Source organism: Balaenoptera borealis (assembly GCF_965194805.1).
Source record: "Balaenoptera borealis genome assembly, chromosome: 11".
In the NCBI taxonomy this organism is placed as follows: Eukaryota; Metazoa; Chordata; class Mammalia; order Artiodactyla; family Balaenopteridae; genus Balaenoptera; species Balaenoptera borealis.
In genome coordinates, this window is record NC_138868.1 from 56,593,697 (window position 1) to 56,617,572 (window position 23,876).

General features: G+C 41.3%; 1 protein-coding gene across 2 annotated transcripts in view; it reads right to left on the minus strand.

Annotated features, from left to right (window-relative positions):
* Positions 1–2,630: 2,630 nt before the first annotated feature.
* Positions 2,631–23,876, minus strand: part of INTS4 (integrator complex subunit 4) — a 121,415-nt gene continuing 100,169 nt past the window's right edge. For both annotated transcript variants that reach the window (XM_082343315.1, XM_082343316.1), the window contains 6 exons: positions 22,853–22,983; positions 17,315–17,374; positions 15,395–15,554; positions 15,026–15,169; positions 10,379–10,499; positions 2,631–6,266 (listed from right to left, as the gene is read on the minus strand). In XM_082343315.1, the coding sequence (XP_082199441.1) occupies positions 6,088–6,266; positions 10,379–10,499; positions 15,026–15,169; positions 15,395–15,554; positions 17,315–17,374; positions 22,853–22,983 (795 nt within the window). In that variant the 3' untranslated portion in view covers positions 2,631–6,087. The remainder of the gene's footprint in view (positions 6,267–10,378; positions 10,500–15,025; positions 15,170–15,394; positions 15,555–17,314; positions 17,375–22,852; positions 22,984–23,876) is intronic.

Sequence of the window (23,876 nt, forward strand, 5' to 3'; positions counted from 1 at the left end):
GGGGAGGAGACAGAAGTTTACCAAAGTTTAATATTGTGGCAAATGTTAGGCCAGAAGTAAGCGAAAATAAAGGCAAAAATAAAGAAAACCTTCTGACTTGAAGTTTGAAAGCCAAAGAAAAGTTTCAGTGCATTAAAATCACATTGCAATTGATGCTTTGAAATGTTTAGTCATCAATTCAACCAATTTTTATTAAGTACCTTATATGCCAGGCACTGCTATAGGCTCCAGAGAAACAGCAATAAAAGTCTTGTGCTCATGAAGCTTATATTCTAGTGGGCAAAATAAACAAGTAAACAAATACATAATATAAGTAGAATGTTATGAAGAAAAATAAAGCAAGATAAGAAAAAGAGTGATGGGGCTATTTCAGATGTGTGGTCAGGGAAAGTGTCTTGGTGCAATGACATATGAGTAGAGCCCTGAATGAACTGAGGCAACACTTCAATAACAGTAAAAGGAGCTATGCCTTGATACTAGGGTTCTAGGCAGGCTGTTCTACTAACTAAACCTGAGCCTTGCCAGACAGTTCTCTCTGCCTCAGATTCCCTCACTATAAAATGATGGGGCTGGACTAAATGCCTTTTAATGGTCCCTACTGGCATGGATAGCCTTTGCTCTATTAAATACCAGGTGGCCTTTGTGAAGCCTTAGAATAGACTGACAGAATTATAATAGTAATCAGCATTACCTTATTTTTCAATTTCCCCCTCTTTAAAGAGTTATGAGTATCAGCTTTGGTGTCAGATAGCCTTGACTTTGAACTGTGGCTTTCACGGCCACTCACTGGTTGGGCATTTATTTAATCCCTCAGAGTTTCACTGTTCTCATTTGTCAGATAGGGATCATATTAGTACCTGGAGTTATCATAGGTGTTAAGTTGGGTAATTCATAGAAAGTCTTGGCACATTGCCTGGCATGTAGTAAGGACTCAATAAATTGAAACCATTGTCAGTATCTTTCTCCTAATGGGGCTGCTGTGTAAAGCTAACTGGTTTCATTTTATGGTTCTTAATATATCAGCTTATAACTTCATAGATTCATAGAATATTGGAGCCCAAAGGAATTATCTACTCTATTCTCTCATTTATTCAGTAATTCTCTTTTATATTCATTTACGAGAGTCTCTTACTAATATTCTTATGACCAATTATTGCTGGATCCTAGGGGTACAGGAATGATATAGTTCTTGCCCTCAGGAGTTATGTGAGAGAGAAACAAATAAACAAGACAGTAATGATACAGTGTGTTAACATTATACTAGTTACAAGGTCCAGTGGTGGCACAAAGGGTGGACTAACTTATCCTACCAGAATGGGAGGAAAATTAGGGAAGACATCACTAAGGATGTAACACAAGTCTTAAAGAACAAGAAGAGGTTCATTTATTCACCAAACATTTGGGAACTATTTATTAGGTATGGTATCTATCATGGTCATAACTAAATAAAATTGCTCCACCCCAGCCCTTGTTGAAGCCACAGCCCAGAAAGCTGATCTTTGCTCCACATGATCCTGTTGCCTGACTGGCCCCACTGGGCATCTGACCTCAGGACAGCCAATCCGTAGACTGAACAGCAACTTAAGATGTGGCCTGGCCAGAAAAGATGAGCTAAGCCCATTGGAATGGAAAGTGATCTAATTTCTAAGCTTACCCAGCAAGAAAGTAGCAAAGGGAGGATTAGAACCCAATGCTGTGTCTTGATCTCTTTCTACCACCTTAGGAGGCCCGTGGGAGAGAGATCCTCACAGACCTGAGACTCAGCCTAGAGGTCTGAGAAGGTCTTGCTCAGTGCCCTTTCTACAACCAGCCATTTGTCAGATGACAGGATGTTTCTAGATCTCAGTTCCCTCAGCTCATAAAGCCAGACACATATATAGCTAGGAAGGATGTTTGATAAAATTTAGACTGTTTCTCTGGTTGATGCAATAAAAAAATTTTTTTGTCAAATGTAAGATGAGACAGCTCCAGTGGGTGTTGAATTAGGTGTGGGTGTAATCAATGTTCCTAACTGAGTTGTCTCTACATTAAACAGAACTTAGTACAAACTTCTTTGAGACAGAAGTACCTGACAGTGAGGTTATTAAACTTTGTACAGAACCTGCTGATAGCCCCTACTTCTGAATCTGTTCTGCATGGTCAATGCTGGCAATTTGCAGAGCCTGGAGAGAAGCTCTTTTTCCATGACACTATACTTAGTCCCATGTCTTAATCATTAAACCCTTTGATTCAATTTGTAAGTTGCTTGCACAGCCCTCACTCTGCCCACATTTAATTTCTTCTAGCTTGAGCGGTTCCTAAGACGAGCAGTCTGTCAAGTGCTAGGTGTGTACCTTCTCCATAATTGTTTGCTGAGGTCAATCATGTCAAAGCCAAATATAAAGTCCTTTCAGAAACCCGACTCTCAGGGCTGGGTTTTGCAGGCATGTCATGGTACTGCTAAACTTGCTCTGGATTCACGGACTCATTCCTTCTTTCCTTGCCTGGTATGTGCCAGGAGCTATGCTGGGGATACAACACAGACATTCTTACAGTCTAGCTATTCACAGAGTGGTTGGAAGAAACAGACATGTAAATATGCAGTGACGATGCAGAAGTTTCAAACTGGCACAAATCTACCTGGAGACAGGTTTTGTTTGTCTCAGAGTAATTTTAACATTTACTTTATTTAGTTACCAAAATTTTTAACGTGGTTATTTTTCACATGAAAATGCAGGTTTCTGGCTTTTCTGGAAGAATCAGAAAATCTGACATCACCAGGCCCATACCTATGAACTGAGTGGAGCTGAATAGCAACTGCCTTCTTCTGACAGAGAATGTGCTGATTCCTCAAGTCTCTGTTATCTTCTTCCAGGTCACTTGACAACCCCCCCTTTTTTAATTTGTACAAGGATTATTATTTTTCATAATTTTGAAAAATACATTCATGAAAATTACCTAGGATGCATTTATTAGATTGACAAAGCCACTTGACCCCTTTTTTTCCCCTGCCTACCTGCTTCAGAGGTTGGCATTTGTGAACCTGCAATAAATACCATGCTTGAAGAATGTATAGGAGGCTGTGCAACGCACCAAGCCCACAGGAGACACAGATAGGTTCCAGAATGAGGCTCAGTCCTGAAGAATGCAAAGAAAAGAACCATAGGAGACAATCTGAAGAGCACATTCCAGGGCTCAGCAAGTGCAAAGGTGTGAAGCAAGAGAGAGCATGATTAAGTATTGGGAATAACTACAGATAATCCTCTACAGCTGGAGAAGTAGAGAATGTTTGGGACACGGAGTATGAGGCTGGAGAGGACACAAGGGGCATAAAGAGCCTTCAAGGAGAGGAGTTTAGACTTTATCCTGGGGCCAGAAGTGACCCACTTAAAGGGGTTTAAAGCAGGGGAATGGTGTGATCAGATCCGGGTTTTAGAAAGATTACTCTGGCAGCTGTGTGAAGAGTAGACTGAAGGGGGCAAGATTTGAAGCAAGCAGCTCATTAAGAAGCTAATCCCATACCTTAGGAGTGATGATGAGGCTGCATCAAGACAGAACCACCAAGTCAAGAAGAGGATTGAAACATTTAAGGAAGCAGAATCTAAAGGACTTGATGGTTGGTTTTATATGAGGCGTAAAGATAGAGTCCAATGTGACACAGTTTCTGGCTTTGACAAGGTACATAGTTGGCCACTGAAAAGGCAGAACAACAGATCCCTGTCATGAAAACCGTATTAGACTGAGAGGCCTGGGTTCCAGACTTGCTTCTACTAACTCAGTCTTTCTGGGCTTGCACATTCACTTATAAATGAGGGTGCCACACTGGAGCCATCTTTATGCTCCCTTCCAGGTTTCTGTCAGAAAAATCAAGATTCTCATAATTCACAGAGAATTCAGAGTAAAAGGAATTTAAAAGGTTAAGCCCAACTGCTCATATGATACTTGAATTCCTTTACAACAAACTTGTCAGGAGCTTGTTCAACCTCTGCTTGAACACATCCAGCATGGAAAACTCCTTATCTCCTAATGCAGCCCATTCAATTCTTACGCTCATTAGTGTAAGAATAAGGCTGCTCCTAAAGCAGCCCATTCAATTCTTAAAAACTCATCCTGATACTAAGGTAAATTTTGCCTCTTCGTGTTTCTCCACCTTTGGTGGGAAAAGTACTATTTTGGGTTTTAAGACCTAGGATCAAATCCCACCCTTGCCCCTTAGGAGAAAGACATTACCTCTAAGTCTCCGTTTCCCCACCTGTAAAATGGGGAATGACCCAGAAGGATTTTTATAAAAGGAGTAGTGTATCTGAAAAGGATTCAGCATATTCTTCCCTTGGAAGGCTTTCTATAGCTATGGCATCAAAGGCTCAGTTAGCAGCGATGGGTCTTGATGTTTTCATCTGTGCTTCAACTCAGTAATCATCATTAGGTGCTTTGTGTCAGGGCCATGGTATGATTCAGCCTAGCTTTAAGCTTCATTTTATCTCCAAGGCAGGCTATTTCCTTTAGGGCATCTGTTGACACATGAGAGCCCACTGATGGCACATCACTGAGATGTACTAAACAGGCGAGCACACTAGAAAAGTAAATCCCATGGAGGTGATCTTCTTCCCTTAGTCCCTCTACAGCAGTTATAACCTCCCAGAGCCAGACTGCCTGGGTTCAAATCCCAGCTCTGTCATTTACTAGTGGTGTGTCCTAGGCCAACTAGGCAGCTCCAACACTGCAGTCATCAGAGATGTAGTTCACAATATTATTTCTTAGAGTGGATCCCTCTTTCTCATAATCCTGGTTTCTTTAAATTCTCTGAACTTCAACTGCCTTGTTTATAGAATAAATGTTACAGTACCTACTTCATAGGGTAGTTTTGAGGATTAAATGAGTTAATTCATGTAAAGGGCTTACAACACTGCTGGGCACACATTAGGTATATTAAACCAAAAGTCAAACATGCTTGAATTCAAATTCCAGCTCTGCCTCTGAGTAATTGTATGCTCTTGTTATTTTTTTATTAAGCTTTCCAAGTACCAAATATGATCAAGACTGGCCAAAGATTCAGATTTGCCAAGCATTATTTAATTAAACCCATTCAACAACCCTTAAGGTATAATTACCTCTGTTTTACAGATGAAAAAACTGAGGCACAGAGAGAAAATCTGAAGGTTCTTTTCCATATGGTATAGCTCAGGCCTTTGGAATCATCTTGGATTTGAATGAGTAAAGGCGTTATTACAGTTTTCCTACCAGTGACTTAACCTCTTAGTCCCACTTGGCTGTTGCAAGGATAAAATGACAGGTAAAGAACATAGCACAGGCCCTCACGTGGTTCACATCTCTGGAGGCTTTACTGTTCTTAAACCCCCGCTGCACCTTCAGCTCACATGCAGCTCCAGCACTGGAGTCATCAGAGAAGTAGTGGGAAATGACTTTGTTTCTTACACTGAGTCCCTCTTTCCCATAATCCTGGTTTCTTTTGTAAAATATGGCCCTTCTCTCAGATTTTTGTTCTAAGGATAATGGCAGGCAAGATCAAGAATTTCCCTGAGGGATGAAAGTGATTCATTCTTCAGCTGTTCATTCAGTCCTTGGCCAGCTATTGCCTGAGTTAAGGAAGGAGACTCTCAGCAAGATAACGAAAGTCTAGGGCCCTTCAGGAACTGCCGGTGGTGAAAAAGTACAGCTGTGAAAGCTGCTTTGGAGTTGGCCCTGGCAAACAGACTATTGCTTTAAGAAATAAGATTATGGCTCCAATAACTGGTTCTTTGGAAGGGGCTAGAAAATTGGATCTTTTTGTTTCACACCTGAAGAATGTAGGCCTGCCGTATAAATGTTGAACCTATAGCTACACAGATTTCTAGAACAGCTTGGTGTCTCAACTTTACTGGGGGCAAGGCTAGGGAGGTAGGGGGTGGGGGATGGGATAGACTTGAAGGTTTTTGTTTTCTTAATGCAAAATAATTTATCCAATGTTCGATACCAGATGAGACTATAAGGGTCACATGTTCTTCCTTATGCCTATATACCATGTCCAGGTGAAAGGCTCCAGGCTTCTGGCTCACTCTGATCCCAAGAAGGGCCTTTTAGGCCACGGCTGTAAAGACTACTTGTGACTCAGCGCCTTGCGGGTTTGGGCATTATGTAAACTTTTACAGACTTGCTGAAGGGGATGGTGCCCTCGATGCTGGTTTCCACCTGGGATGACATCTCACCACCCTCAATCCAGGGGGATTTTGGAATGCGTGAACTGGAGTTGTAGGCCAGCAGCAGTCTCACTTCCACCTGGCACGGTTCTAGAAAAAAAGACAAAAATCCTCTTTGATGGGGCAACACCTAGGAATTGGGATGAAATGTCAAGTAAAAGCAACATCAAAGATAGAAGCAGTAGAGTTTCAAGAACATTTCTTCATCTGTCTGCATCCCCCCCTTCCCCCATCAGCATACAAAAACACTTCTCCAGCCTGAATACTGTGAGGCTGTTCCTAAGCCTGCAGATTTACTGCTGCTTCTCTGCCACTGCCACCTCCTCCTCCAGTCTCTTGGGCTCCCTGCAGCTCAGAGCCATGCTGCTGAGATGTTCAGAGAGCAAGCTAAAAAGGCCTCTTCCACAGAGGCCTTCCAGCCTCAAGACAGAGGGTCACAAAGTACAGGCATGTGGCCAATTCTTGTACCCAGATAATCATGCTCTTTCTGCACAGCTGATCTCAGGCCTGAGGGCTACATGCACAGTGGACTCTACCACATTAGCGGAGAGGAAGCCTTTCATTAGGAAATAGTTTGGACAGAAAACTCTCACTACTGAACAGGAATATATTTCAGGAACCTAAAATCATGTCACTGAACCTTCCATTCTTTCATGACATGACATTACAATACTGATCTGGTGTCTTCATGTGGCAGGCCCCAGCAAAAATAAGTAAGACCTCCCTCAAGTTGCTGTTTGGCTGAGGAGGCAGAGACAGTTGCACTGGAGCACAGTGCACACTCTAGTCCGTAAGAGGTACTGAGGAGGGAGCTCAGGAAGGCTTTGGAATGGAACACCTGCTCTGTGCCAAGCACATAACCCCAAGAGTTCTTACCCTGCCACACCATGAAAGAAAGACTGTCACAATCCCAAAAAAGTCCCAAGACTCTGAGAGGTTCTAAGTGACTACCCAAATCCACACCAGTGACAGAATTTGAGCTCAGTTCATAAACTGAAGCAACTAATCTTTCTATTCACCACGTGGCTTCCATAAAGAAGGGGGAGAGGATTTCAGAAAAACATAAGGGCAAGTGCAGAGGCCAAGAACACCGCTAGCTTGGGTGTCCTCCTTGATTTTGTGTGACTGGGCAATCTCATGAAAGGTGCAAGTATTAAAGATGAGCCCAAGGCTAAGAGGTTTACAGGGCAGGAATGAGGGCTGGATGGACCTAAATGAACAAGGGCAGAGGTCCCAGGACTTCTCAATGCCTCCCCAGATGTGTGCCTGGTTACTTCCAGACTTCTCCCTAGGGATCAGAATACAGACTAGATTGCTGTCCTCCAGGAAGGGAAAGGCTGGCAGGCAACCAGAGCAACCTAGCCAACCCCAGAGCGCAACCTCAGCATCACCTTTTCACATGGGGCCTTTTACCAGCCTGGAGTGTATCTGTAATGAAACTAGCACTGCTTTCTGGTACTAGGCTCCAGTATCAGCTCTCCCACTACGCTCTCCTTTCTTGTCCTAGATGGCTATTGCCAACCCCTGAACCACAATCTAGCCCTGGCTCTCACAGCACTTTCAGGAGCCAAATACTGGTAAGGTCAGAGGACTAAACCCCATCTGGTCATTATGCCTTCTCTCACCAGCACGTGGGAAGAGTGGCAATTCAAGCCACTGCCAGCAGCGGGAAGGAGCAGGGAGAAGAAACAAGAGGGAAAGAAACAGTGGGAAAAAGAGACAAAAGATCATCTGGGAAAAATCATGCAACCTATTTATCATGCTTGGAAGAATATGTCTTTATGAGGTATATATTATTACTCCAATCTTAAAGGAAAATGAGATAGAGAGGTTAAATAACTTTCTCAGGATCACACAGCAAGTAAGGCAGAATTTGGAAACTCGTCTATGTGACTCAAACCTTGTGACCTGGCAGCATTCTGTCTCCCAAAGGAGAGGCCCTCGGTAGGGAGCTGAGGGACTAGATGGAGGAGCCCCTTACCAATACCAGGCACCATCTCCTGGATTAGGAGAAAGAGGTGCTGGCACCTTCAGAATGAGAACACGTTTCACTTTAGTGTCCCAGGTCAGATGGGAGGATGGTACAGTGAAAAAAACAAGGGATTTAGGAGTTAGGAAATCTGCGTGCCAGCCTCAGTGCCATTACTGTTCAGCTACATGGGCCTCCACTTATGCATCTACAAAATTAAGAGCAGAATACTAATTCCCACCACAAAGTTGTCTAAGAATTAAATGAATTTTAATTGCAAATTTAAAATCCTATATTCAGTTTTGATTATTTGTTGAGCACCTACTCCACGTCAGGCACTAGGGATACAGAGGTTAAAGATGACGAGCAAGTTCCCTGTTCTCAAGGAGCCTACATTCTAATTGGAGAGAAAGTCAATAAACAAATGAGAAAACATCTGACACTAATAAGTGCTGAGCAGGAGAATTAAAATAGAGATTTGTAATTGTGACTAAGTAGCAACCTCTCAGAGGAGGTGATCCTGGATGAATTACAATTCTTCAGGCTCAGGACAGCCCGAATTGTAGGCCTGGTTCAGGCAATGACCTGCTGTGTGGCCAGGGGCAAGTCAATATGCCCCTCAAAACCTTTCAAGCTCTTCTGAGCTCTAACATGCTGTTTTGCTTCCCTCAGTCTTAACCCTGCAAAACAACGCTGTCCTACAGCATTTCTTTCCCCATATCTAGGATCCCTTCACCACAAGAGATTAAAATAAGGAACTCTACGTTTCTGTGGACTTGCACTGTGGCAAGCAGCAAGGATATGGATTGAGGGACACTCAGAGAGGCAGATTCTGGGTAAGGGCATTGCTGGATCTGCTCCCTCAATTTTGCCAGGCCTGCTGGACCCCCGAAGGGGCTGCCCTGACACTCAACAGCACCACCTCCTCTTTGTGAAAACTTTATAAAGTCATCTATACCTGTCTAACACCCTTGACAGAGGAAAACCATTAATAATGGCAATAAACAGTTACTCATGTAGGGCTTCCCTGGTGGCGCAGTGGTTTAGAATCTGCCTGCCAATGCAGGGGACACGGGTTCAAGCCCTGGTCTGGGAAGATCCCACATGCCGCGGAGCAACTAGGCCCATGAGCCACAATTACTGAGCCTGCGCATCTGGAGCCTGTGCTCCGCAACAAGAGAGGCCGCGATAGTGAGAGGCCTGCGCACCGCGATGAAGAGTGGCCCCCGCTTGCCACAACTAGAGAAAGCCCTCGCACAGAAACGAAGACCCAACACAGCCATAAATAAATAAATAAATAATTAAAAACAAAACAAAACAAAAAACAGTTACTCATGTATTCAAAAATACAGTGAAAGAAAATTCCAGAAGGCATCCACCTATTTCTAAAATAAACCAAATTTGGTGGTATTGAACACTTTCTCCAGTAACAACCATGCTTCTGAATCACCTTCAGTGATTTACGCAACACCACCGAGGCCAATTCTCTCCCACATTTTAGGTTCTGCAGACTGAGTCTTTTTCAAAGTTTCCAAAGCAGCCTTACAGGCTTTGGAAGTGTAATGTCATTGCACTTGTATTCTCTCGTTTTATTCTTTACAAATGAAAGAAAAATACTTATGTAACCTCCATGTCTCTTCTCAAATTATCAAGGTCCTACTCAATTGCTGTATGGGAGGGTAAAATAGGAATAGATCACTTTACTTTGCATTACCGCACAAACCAGCCCATGTGGGAAGGGAAGGCAGGAACAGTTGTCATTTTACTTGTTCTGGGGGAATGAACTGAATTGTTCATACACAAAAAAGAGTGATTGTAAATTTCTGGTAAGAAATATAAAACTGTTTAATTTCCAGACAGAGTAGTCCTCAGAATTAAGTAGTAAAGAATTGTTATCTTAATTTGGAAGGTGAGGAAACAGATTCAGAAGGGAGAGTAGCTTGTCCAAGTGTACACAGCAAGTCAGTGGCAGTGTTAGGATAAGAAAATAGTCTCCTGGTGTCCAGCCCACGGTTCTTTCAATGAGACTCCATTCTACTGTAATCTCCTTTTCATCTTTCGAAAAAATCTTGTGCTGTGTACAATCAAAGCAATGCAGCAAATTAGTCTAAATGTACCCAGTTTGAGCTTTCAAGCTCCTTAAGAAATCAAGTTCAACCCTCAGCAGGCCTGGTTCAATCACATATTTTTCAAACTACAAAAAAACCAATGCCTTGGCCCACTGACTCCTTACCTGTCCAGGCAGTGTGGGAGAGGTACACCTGAGTGATAAGCCGGTGCCGCCCTGGGCCGGGATTCCGAAAGTCTGCCGGCTTAGGGTGGATCATCTGAGCTTGGCCATCTGGATATGAGACCTAAGAGGTGACAGAAGTGAGAAAAAGAGGCAGAAGAGCTGTGAGCTTTTAACAGAATTGCTGGTGACATCTGCTGTGAACCCCAAAACAGGAGGAAAAGAAGACACTATCCTTCATACGAAACTGCTCCTGGAGGGGAGGACAACACTGTCGAAATCTCTCTACCCCCCTCCCCAGTACAAAGCAGTATGTGATAAATGTTTCCTGAATTCATGGTGAATGAGTGACAGGAATAAAGTGCCTCTATGAAGTACATGGATAGGTTAAAATATTAATCCTGATGTGAAAAGCCTTCTCAGACACCCCCATCAGGATGACTCTCCTTCCTCTGGCTCCAAATCATATCATGGCCCAGGATCCATCACCAACTACCAAGGATTAAGAATAATTCTGTAACTCTCCACTAGATCATAAGCAGCTAGGAAGCTGTTTATCTATCTCCTTCTACAGAGACAGTGCTCAGTGCTCAAATCACTGGCCAGTTCTTCAAATCTTACAAGCTGCCAAAGAACTCTCCTCAACACCCAGGGGGACCTCACAGCTATCTGTGTAGAGGGCCTACTATTATATACTGCACAGTGTACAAATGAGCTAAATGAACAAATGAAGCATACCCTAGAAACACACAGGTCCTGGGCTACGGGACTACACTGATAGGGGTAAAGTAGGGACCACACAGGTCTTTCAGCTTTGAAACTCTGGGGAGTCATGTCTCAGCCCACCTACCCCATAATCTCATCTGTCCGGAAGTGTTGGGGCATGGTAGCTGAACTGGACAATGCTTTCCTAATGTCAGGGCTGTCCCATGACTGAGCAGCGAGTTCCCCATCTCCCAGCCTGCAGAGGTATCCAAACAGTCCAGCCATGCATGTAGTAGAGCTACTCTGAAGGTGATCTTTCAGTAAAGTCTAGCAGATGATCCTTAAATAATCTATACCTGCAATCTCATTTATGCTCAATTGGTCAGCGAACTTTTTCCAAGGACAATGTGAAACAGGGGTTCTCAACCCTGGCTGCACATTAGAATCACCTATGAGCTCTTAAATAAAAAATACTGGTAGTCATGGGCCCTACTCTCAGGATTCTGATTTAACTGGTGTAGGCTGAGGCCCCGTGCATCAGTACTTTTTAACACTTTCTGTATAATTCTAAAGTGCAGCTAGGGTGGAGAACCAGTAACGTTGGGGCTGAGAAATAAAACACTGCCCACCACATCAGTAAACAAAGGATTTCGGGCCATCAGCAACGGCAGCCGCCCTCCAGCGGTGAGCCCTGAGGGAACTCAGGGAGGAAACAAGGAATGACCGCAGTCATCAGACCGCAGCCACCCCAATGGTACAGCTTGAGGAAACTCAGGAAGAGGACACAGGATACTGGTCCCAGAGAGCTGAGGTGCATATCAAAGGAAGGATTTCAATGAGTCCAGACTCTTGCATCTTTCCTTATGTAGAAAAGTGCTAAATTCCTTAACTTGAGATATCTAGTTTTCTTTTAGTAACAGTAGTCTTTTGTTCCGACTACCTGGTGTTGTTGCAAAAACTCCTATATATCCTGGTTTCCCCCTTCCTCTTCCGAACAGTTTTCTCAGCATTTATCTGAGATGCTGTCTCCCAGGCTTGCGACAATCTATACCTGCAATCTAAGAATGTCTGCCAAAAAAAACATAACTCTCAAATTCTAGGTTGTGCATTTATTTTCGGTAGACAGGGGAAAACAAACCAACAAACAAAACACTGCCGCCCAACAAAACTGCAGCTCAGAGTTAGTTCTCTGCAGGTCTCATGATTTATAATAATTCCTGCTGGGAAGCCAGAAGATTTTTTTCCTCTACTGTCACCATAGGCAAATATTAACCGACTTCAGGGCCTGATTCATCCTTACTCTCTTCCAGGAAGCCGACCCTGCCTGCTCCAGGCTATTTTTCTGTACTTACTGCAGGTGATTGCATCCCTAACTTTTATTCATATTCCTTCTGTTTGGAATACCTCTATCGCTTGCTCTTAATCATCCTTTATCTCATCCATATAACAGTATCTCCACAAAGTCTTTCTTTTCCTTAGTCACACTCTACAAATTAAGGGCTTCTCCATAGTATTCTTTATAATTTATACACACACACACACACACACACGTATATATACACACATATGTATATATTTGTGTGTATATATATAAATATATATATATATATATATTTAAAAGTATATTGCAGAATGGTTTTATAGTAGCCAAAATTGGAAATAACCCTGTAGGGGAGAAAAATTAATTTCCCCTCTACCCTTCTAGGTTCTTGGCTGAGACCCTGCTATAATAAAAGGCAGATTAACAGGAGAAAAACAAATAGAAGTTAATAACAAATATGTCTCCTCTATATAAGGAAGAGACCTAGGAAAACTGAGTAACTCCCTGAAACTAACCAAGCCATCACCTTAAATACCATATTCAGCTAAAAACAAAAGAAAGATGTTGAAGAGGAAGAGAGCCTGTTATGGGAGGTTATCAGGTAAAACACAATAATCAAGGGTACGAGTGTTATGCAAATTTAAGTTGGCATAGTCTTCACTGATGAGTTTCTAGACATTTAGTCTTGCTTCCCTTTTTGGAACTGAGAGGGAGATACCTTACAAATGGAGATTTCCCTTATAAATGTAAATTTCCCTCACAAAAGGGCAATTCTACTCTGTTTCCAGTCTGCAGCCTCTCAAAAATAATCATCCTAAAATAATCCTTAGGCCAAAAAGGCTTATTTTGGGGTGGTGTATTATGTTCCCCTTCATTCCTGCCTTTGAAACTTCTAAGAAGCTTCACAATCCAGAAGCTAAGTCGGTAGATCGGTCCATTATCTCACTGAACCAGTCTCTTAGTCTTTTTTTTTTTTTTTTTTAATCTTTATTTTCTTTATTTATTTCGTTCATTGGTTGGTTGGTTGTGCCGGGTCTTAGTTGCGGCAGGTGGATTCCTTAGTTGCAGTACGTGGGCTCCTTAGGTAACAGGGAAGAGCCAAATCTGGCTACATGTTGGACCTGTTTCTTTTACTTTAACCTTTGCTTTCCTGCTCTTGTTCACTAAAAGGATACTGTCTGTACATAATGGCCTGCCTCGGGGAACCCTGTCCCTCTGCCTGAATGTTAAACCAAAGTGCCTTTGTTGGGGGAAGCAACCTGACCCTGTCCACCTGTGGATGGCTGCAAGAAAGAAGAAATTAACACATCCCCTCCCTGAGGCTAGCCATTCCAGGGGACATTTGCAAAACTTATGGCCTTTTTACTATACTTCCTCATCTCCTCCCCCTCTCTGTTCTATAAAGGAAACTGGCATCCAAACCCAGAAAAGATGGTTTTTCGGAGACACTAGTCTGCCATCTTCTTGGTCTGCCGGCTTTCCGAATAAAGTCGTATTCCTTGCCTCAACACCTCCTCTCCCGATTCACTGGCCTGTCACGCAGTGAGCAGAGCGAGCTTGAACTCAGTGACACTTAGTTGCGGCAGGTGGGCTCCTTGGTTGCGGCAGGTGGGCTCCCTAGCTGAGGCACATGAAATCTTAGTTGCGGCACGCATGTGGGATCTAGTTCCCTGACCAGGGATCAAACCCGGGCCCCCTGCATTGGGAGCGCGGAGTCTTATCCACTGCACCACCAGGGAAGTCCCAGTCTCTTAGTCTTGAGAAGGGGTCAGGTTATTTAAAACGTTAGGTCTCATTTCAGGAGGCAGTGTTGCAAGTGGCTTCCAAAGTTGGATCTATGTTGTGTGAGCAATCAGGATTTAATAAGAGGCCATAACATTCTTAATTCATCCTGTGCCTGTCTGAACTGATGACTGAACTTCTGTTTTACAACTGCCTGTCCATTTGTCTGTCTCTCACTGAAACTAAGCCTCCTGAGGGCACGAATTCTGACATGTCTGCCTAGCACTTAGCATGTGCAGTAGAGTAAGCATGGACGGATGGAAGGGAAGGAGGGAGGGAGCGAGGGTGGGGGTGTAAATGGGTAGGACTCTTAGTGGGGCTTAACTACAGACTGTTAAATTGATTAGTGTCTATACTGCATCTCTCCTGTCTCTCTAGTACATCTATCTAACTTGGAAAGAATACTCCCTAGTGACTGCTTTTCCCACCCATAAACTGTATTCACCAAGCTGACCCACCCACAACCGGAAAAGGACTTATTACAGTTTGCTTATAGCCCTGAAAATACCAAGTCTTAACTTTACATTATAAGAATAGAAGCGGCCCTGTCATTTAGTGAACACTTACTGGGCATCAGGAACTTTATACACATCACTTCATTTCAATGTCAACTATTCCTATTTGTCAGTTGCAGAATCTAAGGTTCAGAGTTTAAAGTAACTTCCTCCAGACCATAACCAGCAGTAGAGCTGGGATTCACGCCCAGGCTCTTGTCCATAAAAACTTATCTCTTCTCTCTCCCCAGTTTCTGTCCCTCAGGTAGAGATTACAGGGGTGCTAAAGTTAAAAGTTCCAACACAAAGTCAGTTTAGAAGCTCCATGGGGACCAAAACCTGACAGACCTGGACCTTCACAGTGCTCTGAGGATCCTGCACATGTTCCAGGGTTGCATCGACATCCAGGGCCACCACCAACCCAGATGTAAACCGCAAAGGGTTGTCTGACTCGCCCGCTGGCTCAATAATGGTGGCTGAGGCTTTGTGGATCTGTAAGCAAGAAGAAAATACGATTCTAAAGCCAGGTCATCTCTAGGTAACAAAACATGATCCTTGCCTTTCTGTCTCCTTATCTAATGGGTGGACGTATGTTAGTCAATCAGAGGAAAGGCCCTAACCCAGCTCCTCCACTGGTCAAAGAAGATCACCAAGATGAGCAGTTTTGGATGCTCTCTGGATGGATTTGGCCTGAAGGGGTATGACACAGACGCTGACCTGCTCTGGAAGGGGGAGGTGTAGGAAGGTACTCTGCCGCAGCATGGTATGTAGAATTTTGACCACTTCTGCAGGTTTGGATGTCATGAGTCGGGGCATGAGGTCAAGAAGTTTGTCCACAAAGCTGTCCTGCAGGTGGGGCAAATCAGCGATGAAACACCTGAAGGAACAAACAGAAGCAACTATGCATTCATTCACCACAGGCTGAGCCCCAAACTTCTGCCAAGTCCTGAGGTAGGAAAAGTGATGAACTGGAGGAGTTCATGGTTACCGAGGAAAGCCATGCACCTATGTAATTATGCTGTAGTGACATGACCATCATAATAGCCTTGCTTATTAAATACCTATATATGCCAGGCATCCTCTTGTTTTACACTATCTTATTTAATCCTCCCAGCAATCCTGTGCATTATTAGAATTATTATTGTCATATTACAGATTCATTAATTAATATAACAAATATGTCTTTAGGCCTTACCAAGTAGTATTCTAGACACTGGGGACATGACACTGAGCAAAAGAGAAGAAAAGCCTGTCTTAATGGAGCATCACTGATAGGAACATTGAGACTCAGAGAGGATAATGTTGTACTGAGGCTTAAAAAAAGTTAAGTAACTTACTCCCAGCTCTGAATGATTCCACAGTACTCTGCTTTGTAGAAGGAGATAGTCAAAAAATATTTCACTGAGGGGTGATATCAGTACAGGGACTCAGAGGCTGAATTAAGAAAGAATGTGCAGCTTTTAACAACAGATCCTCATCTGTGGCAAATCAGAGCTGTCATCTTTCCAAAAATCTCTCCAACCCAGCTGTGCAAAAACAGACTCTCCACCTTAAAGAATCTAAAACCATGTCTAACTAAATCAGTTTGCTGTACACCAGAAACATATACAACATTGTAAACCAACTATACTTCAATTAAAAAAAAAATCTAAAACCGAAAGTAAGGCATGGACTTTGTAGAGATTTGAAGTCAGAATCTAAAGAGTCAAGCTAGATTGTACCATTTACTACAGAGCAGCTCCTATTGGTGAAGAGTAGTATTGCAACTCAGCCCTATAGGAAGCTATCATCACCCAAATGAAAAAAGCCTGAAAAGTGTAGACTCATACAAACCTGTAAAGTCAGGTTTGGTAAAGTTAATGGGGGTAGAAGCAAGGAGTGAAAAAATGAAATATTAGACTTAATACATATTAGATTTTAAAATCCTATAAATGCCTTCTTCCCAGTATTGTATCGCCAGCATACCACAGGTCACAGTCAAGGTCACTACCTCGACCCCCACTGTTTCACCAAGCCTTCCACTCATCGACTGCATCTGTTTTACCTGATTTACTTCATAATGAATCCTGAGAAAACATATCTATGCTACAAAATAAAAGCTACCTATAGAATGATGGAACAATTTTTGTAGATTAGAGAGAAATACGCAAGTTTAAGAACCATGGTGCAAAAAAATAGAAACGTGATTTTTCAACAAGAGTTTGAGTTTTCCCACATAATATTTGTCTTTTTCTGGCCCAGCTGAGTGCTGAATCAAAAAAATTCCTCGTGTTTTTATTATTATGTTGTATGTTTAGCTAACTTAAGAAGTTTATATACCAGTAAAGAAAATACAGTTATCTCTCAGTATCTGTGGTGGATTGGTTCCAGGACCCCTTGCAAATACCAAAATCCACGGATGCTCAAGTCCTTTATATGAAATGGAATAATACAGTCGAACCCTCCATATCCATGAATGCAGAACCCATGGAAACTGAGAGCCACCTGTATACAAATTAGGGCACACTGCATGTATAATAATAGCTTGGCTGCATGGGCTAAACCAAAGATTCTGGCTTGTGATTGCTCTTGTTTCCCTGTAAGTGCGATCTCTACATAACCAAGATTTAATAAGCTAGAAGGTGATGAAATACTTACCTCTGAAAAAAGTCCACTTCCTGTAAAAATTTTTCACACATCCCAAATAAGGGGTCAACTCTGTAGAAAAGAAAAAACAACAAAACAAAACAAACAAAAAAACCCATGTAATTTGCTTGTGAAATCTGAGAACTGAGGAGTAAAGACCAAAGTTCCAGAAACCTGAGCCCACAAGAAAAGACGATGAGCATATTATACTATAAAAATTATCTGTGAGAGAAATAGAGGACTCCTAATGGACCTAGGGGGAAATATTTGCCAGGATCCCAAGACCTAATTGAAACACTGCAGTGCCCATTAGGCTCAATGTACATTCAAAATCAAAGACTATCACAGGCCACACTTGTCACCAGATTCAGTAAGGATATAGCACAGGAGCACAGCTTACAGGCAGTGCAATGTCATATTTCTCCTCTGCAGGAGTCCTTGCAGCAGCCCATTCAGCCATCTACATAGCTGTCTGGGAGCTCTGACCTTGCCACTGATAGCTCAGATTCAAGGAGATGAGATCTACATCAGGCGAATGTGGAGACCATCTTCACTTAGAAGCCTCATGCTCCATAGGTGCTAATATCTCTTGAAGTAATCCAAAGGCATACCTTCCAGGGTCCCCACAGGGATATGCTCAGTTACAAGAATCACTGCATTCAATGAAGCCCAAAGCTATGGTGTCTGCATTAGGTAATTATAGTTCACTGATAGTTCCTTCTAGTCTACATGTAATTTTCTCAGAGATCATTTTTACCATAGCAGTGTCACCTAGTAATAGAGTTGTTGTGATTAGCTTTCCAGGGAATAGACCTGGAAACCAAAGGTCAAATTCTCATGCAGAAGGGGAAAAGGTTTTGTTACTACTTTGCACACAGACACAGACTATATGCTTTCTTCTCTATCTTGGCTTCTTTGGTCCCGCAGTAATTAGAGTATTTCATTTCTGTAGAAACTTAAATGTATACCTAAATAAGCCAGGCAACATGCCAGGACAATGTAACTTACTAATCACACAACAGATTTTTCCTTTGATCTCTGTGCATTTTATTTCTTATAATTTCTGCAGGGAATGTTCCACTTATTTTCATTAATATATTATTAATTGAAGGAGTAAAGTTCCAGTGAAGAAAAAACAAATACTCTTTCCTTATATAAAAACATGTGAGAGAATGGTATCAAGGTTCTTAATAACCGAGTCAAGTTTTTCCACTAAGCTGTAAGCTCCATGAAGAGTAGGGACTTTGTATCATTCATCATGTATTTCCTGACACAAGCAGCTATTCAATAAATATTTGTTGAATGGATAAATAAATGATAAATGGCAGATGGAAATGTACTCTACAACCAACATTAATTTGAATTATTTTCCTAAAAAGCAGGTAGCACTTGAAACTTTCTTAACTGTGACAAACTATTAGAAGTGGAACTGAAATTTGCTGGTGAGGTTAACCAACCAAAGACCACCTAGGATGAGAGAGCTGGAAGGGAGAACTCCAGCTAAGCAGAGACTGAAATGAAAACAATTTGGCCAAGTAGCACCTTTTTTGGCTTGCTCACATACAACCAACTTGGAGAATTTCCAAGCAGTAAAATACAAAAAGATTTGGGAACTCTTCCCCAACCCCCAAACAGAGTAGGTAGCCTCACCTACATGGTACGTACATGAAGTAGGCCTCTAGCACTAAGAACCCCCACTTTCAATGTAAGAGTGAGGCCCACTAGGGGAAACCAAACACTGACCTATAACTGTTGGGGAAGCCTATACCAGTTACCAATTTAAACTAGTCTAAACTTTCACTTAAAAGTATTCAAAGACAATGAAATATTATTAGATGTTATAAGGATGATAAGGAGCTGTAAAGGAGACCAAGCAGACCTCAATGAGGTAATGTCAAGGGAAGAAAGCACAGAAAGCTTTTTTAAAAATTCTAATAAACAACCTGATTAAGATTTAAGAGGAGATTTGAAAGGATATTGCATTGATAAAGCGAGAAAAACGGCTATAAAAAAGGTACACAGAAGAAAGCACACTTGGAAATAATAATAATGAAATCAACTCAACAACTGAAGAACACTAGAATGAAAAATGATGAAAACTGAAATGGTAAATTAAAAGAGTATGTTGAGGAATTTACTCAGAATATAAAGTAGAAAAAGAAACTGAAATTATGAGAGAAAAGATAAGATATAGGGAAAATAGATCCAGAAGATACAATATCCAGTATGGTAGACTGGAGTGGATGGAAGAAGTAGTAATTAAAGAAATAATAGAGGGAAAAAATCCCTGAGATAAAACAGAGCTGAGACTTCGAAGTCCCATTAAAGGTCAGTAAGAATAATGAAAGGAAACACATAACTAGACATATCCTGATGAAATTTCTGAATTCTAAAAAGAAAAAGAAAAAGTTTACAGCTTTGAGCCATGAAAAATAAGCTAACTACAAAGGAAAGAGAACCAGACAGACATCAGACATCCTAACTGTAACATTAAATACTAAAAGGCGGGCTTCCCTGGTGGCGCAGTGGTTGAGAATCTGCCTGCCAATGCAGGGGACACGGGTTCGAGCCCTGGTCTGGGAAGATCCCACATGCCACGGAGCAATTAGGCCCGTGAGCCACAATTACTGAGCCTGCGCGTCTGGAGCCTGTGCTCCACAACAAGAGAGGCCGCGATAATGAGAGGCCTGCGCACCGCGATGAAGAGTGGCCCCCACTTGCCACAACTAGAGAAAGCCCTCACACAGAAACGAAGACCCAACACAGCCATAAATAAATAAATAAATAAAAATTAAAAAAAAAAAAATACTAAAAGGCAACATAGCAATACTAACAGAGTTCTGAAAGAATTCCAATTATGTATGAGAGCAAAAGAAAGGCAGTTTTAGATATGCGAAGTCTCAATGAGTATACTACTTATATACTTACTCTGAAAAACAATACTAGCGAATGAGTTCCAGTCAGATAAATAGTGAATTAGAACAAGGAATTTTAAAAGGCAATTGTGATACATAAAGAACAGTGGTGGGGTAAGCGGGAGCTAAATTATTTTGATAATGTACTTATAAAGAGTAATGCATATTTTAAGAAAGAATTCTTAAAATAAGAGATCCGTTAAAAACCATAATCCAATATATTGTACAGCACAGGGAATTACAGCCATTATCTTATAATAACTTTTAATGGAGTATAATCTGTAAAAATGCTGAATCACTACACTGTACACCTGAAACTAATATTGTATACCAACTATACTTCAATTTAAAAAAAGAACAATCTGAAACTAAATTCTAAATTATTTAACAGCATGAAACAATCAAATAAAAGTACACTAAAACTTTCATTTTGATTAGATGTGGTCTTGATAGAGATGATCATAAATTCTATTTTTTAATGCTGAAAAATATAAGGTCAATCTGTTTATTAAAAATATAAGGGTAGGGATTCCCCGGTGGTGCAGTGGTTAAGAATCCGCCAGCCAGTGTAGGGGACACGAGTTCAAGCCCTGGTCTGGGAAGATCCCACATGCTGTGGAGCAACTACACCCGTGTGCCACAACTACTGAGCCTGTGCTCTAGAGCCCGTGCTCCGCAACAAAGAGAAGCCACTGCAATGAGAAGCCCGCGCACCGCAACGAAGAGTAGCCCCCGCTCGCTGCAAAAAGAAAGCCCGCACGCAGCAACAAGGACCCAACACAGCCAAAAATAAAAACATTTTTTTTAACATATATATATATATAAGAGTAAAAATACTATTTATACAACTAAAATGAGCTAACATTTGTCAAGTGTTTACTCTTAATGTGTCAGGCTGTATTTTAAGGGCTTCACATATAATAATTCAATAATCCTTACAATAACCCTATGACAGGCAAGTACTATTATTATCCCAGTTTAACTTATGGGAAACAAACTGAGACAGAAGTTCTTAAGTAACTTGTCCAAGGTCACTAAGTTTGCAAATGGTGGAGTCAAGATCTGAATCAAAGCAATGAGGCACCCCAGCCCTCTTAATCATTATGTTCTACTGCCTCTCACTTGAAGAGGTTAAAATTAGGGTACAGAACTTTCAAACCCCTGGAAGACGAAAGAAACAAAAAGAAACAAAACAATCAAAAATTTCCAGCAAAAATCAAGGAAAAAGAAAAAGAAGCAGGAATGCATACAAATGGAAAATATAAAATAATATAGCATGAGTAAAGACCAAATATATTGGAATCTTTATATAATGACATGGAAATACGAAATATTATATTGTCGGATGAAATGAAAATATGGCAGAACAGCCAAGTATATTATGATTCGATTTATGCTAATAAATGCACACATTTATAATCTACACTTTTAGTCATTTGTTTTACAAGGGGTAGATTACCAGAGAACAGAATGTTCACTTAATCTGCAATACTTAAATTTTTACAATAATCATATATAAACTGAAAAAGATATTTATTTTCTTTAAATAAAAATGTGTAGATGCCATCACAAGCACCAATCTTTTCTCAGATGTGACTGGCACATGGCAGGGATTAAACATTTGTTAAATGAATGTATGGCTATCTCTAAGATTAAATCACTACCTGAGTTTATCAGGTCGCTATCAAGATAAGCAAAGAAATAAAATAATACAATGTTCCTTTTAATGTATTTTTCAGTGCTTACTTAAAAACTCATATTTATTTCTCTACACTATTTTTAGGCTGACACAACTGGTGGACTGAGCATCAAATGTGTCTCCTGTCTGATAATGAGTTTCCTAAGTACTATATTATATTAAATCCGTGGTGCCATTATTCTTAAGATGCACCTTTATTTTATGAAACACCAAGAAACAAAAACACTTTCAATCAAACTATGGCTCACCATCAAAATATCTGATTTCAGAGAAGTAAAATTTTTAAACGTGCATTTTAGAATCAATGAACTATAGCAATTCTCATTATCAGAAAGTCTAACAGCTACCATTATAATGAGCTCTTACTATGTACTAAGTACCATGCTAAGTGCTTTTACACGTATTATCCCATTCATTTTTCGCAGAAACCCCATGAGATAGATGCTGTCATGGTTCTCATTTTACAGACAGGAAAACAAGGCACAGAGAGGCTAAAAAAACCTGTCTGTAATCAAACAACAAGTAAGTAGAGAGGTCAGGATTTGAACAAAGTAGTCTCACAGCACCATACATTCTCATAATTTGTCTTTACTGCCTAAGATAGAGCACTAGTCCCATCAGAAGAGAAAAAAAGGGGTTCTGGCACTATATTCTTAAAGAAATCTATCAAGGACTATACAGAATGCCTTGTTGCCAGATGAAGCCCTATGCTGTGTTGTACGCAAAGGAGAGCCACCAAAGGGTTTTTCCAGGGATCTAATCTGATCCAAGAATGTAACTTGGAATATCTGAAAAAATGAAGAGCTTGTATACCCCTTAGGAAGTCTTTCCTAAATATTATTTCACGCATCATTAACCTTGGTGAGATCTCTGAATGCAGTTGTAAGTGCCTTTAAAAGGACTCAGCCACCCTTTTTCACCAACCGCACATCTTACCCTCGAGCAGTCCGTGCTGTTACTATAAGTTGCAAGGCTTTGGCCTGCAGCCTCATGTGATGGATAATCACCACCTGCTTGTTCTCCACGCCACTATACATGAACTCCATTTTGTAGGTTTCTTCCATGATCTATAAGGAAAAGGTAAGTAATAAGCAGCGAAAATATCATTATAGTCTTACTTAAGAGCAAAGAGCAGCACAGGATTCTAAGTGAAACCAGATCTGAACAGAGTGCTTTTTTTAATGCCTATGCTTTAATTCTGAACTGAGATTTTTAAGTGCCTATGTTGACAGAAATTAGTGTAATTTGAGAGAAATTAATATACATGTTGAGAGAATAAATTATTTTGTCAATTAAAAAAACAAACTTTCATCTGGTAATATCATCTTAGTTGATGATATAAAGATACGAAAGTTTAAACACTGATAAAACTGTAAAGCACTGCTTGTAACTAAAGCAAATTCACTGTGATGTGGTGGCAAATGAATACGTATGGAAACGTAATCCTCAGGAAAAGTCCTCAAGAACTTAGTATTAGGAACCACTGACCACCTGTTAGCCATCCAGACTGTTCTATGGGCCTGGTCTGTCAGAGGGATTTTAGGGAGGGAATCAGTGCAGAAAACAATGTCAGTGACCTCAGCTCAAGCCCAGTGCATCCTAAGCTCTCGCTCTATTCTATCCAAGTCAGCGACTCCCCCCTGAATGATGCTTCTCTTTCCCTTCCCTTTCTTCAATGGGAGGCAAGCAATGATGGCAGGCAATGATGCTTGCCTCCCATTGAGTCAGAGCCCTGTCAGTTGTCTTCTACATCTGACAGTAAGATATGTTTCCTAATTACATGGTGCCTCAGTTTCCCTATCTGTAAATGCAGAAGAAAAAGCAGCAACATCATAAAATTTAAAGGATTAAATGGGGTATGGACGGTGCTTAGCACAGTAACTGTCACATAGCAATGGTAATTCCTTTCTCTTTCTTCCAGACTACTGCTCCCTGTCCCATCCCTCCCAACATGGCCCAT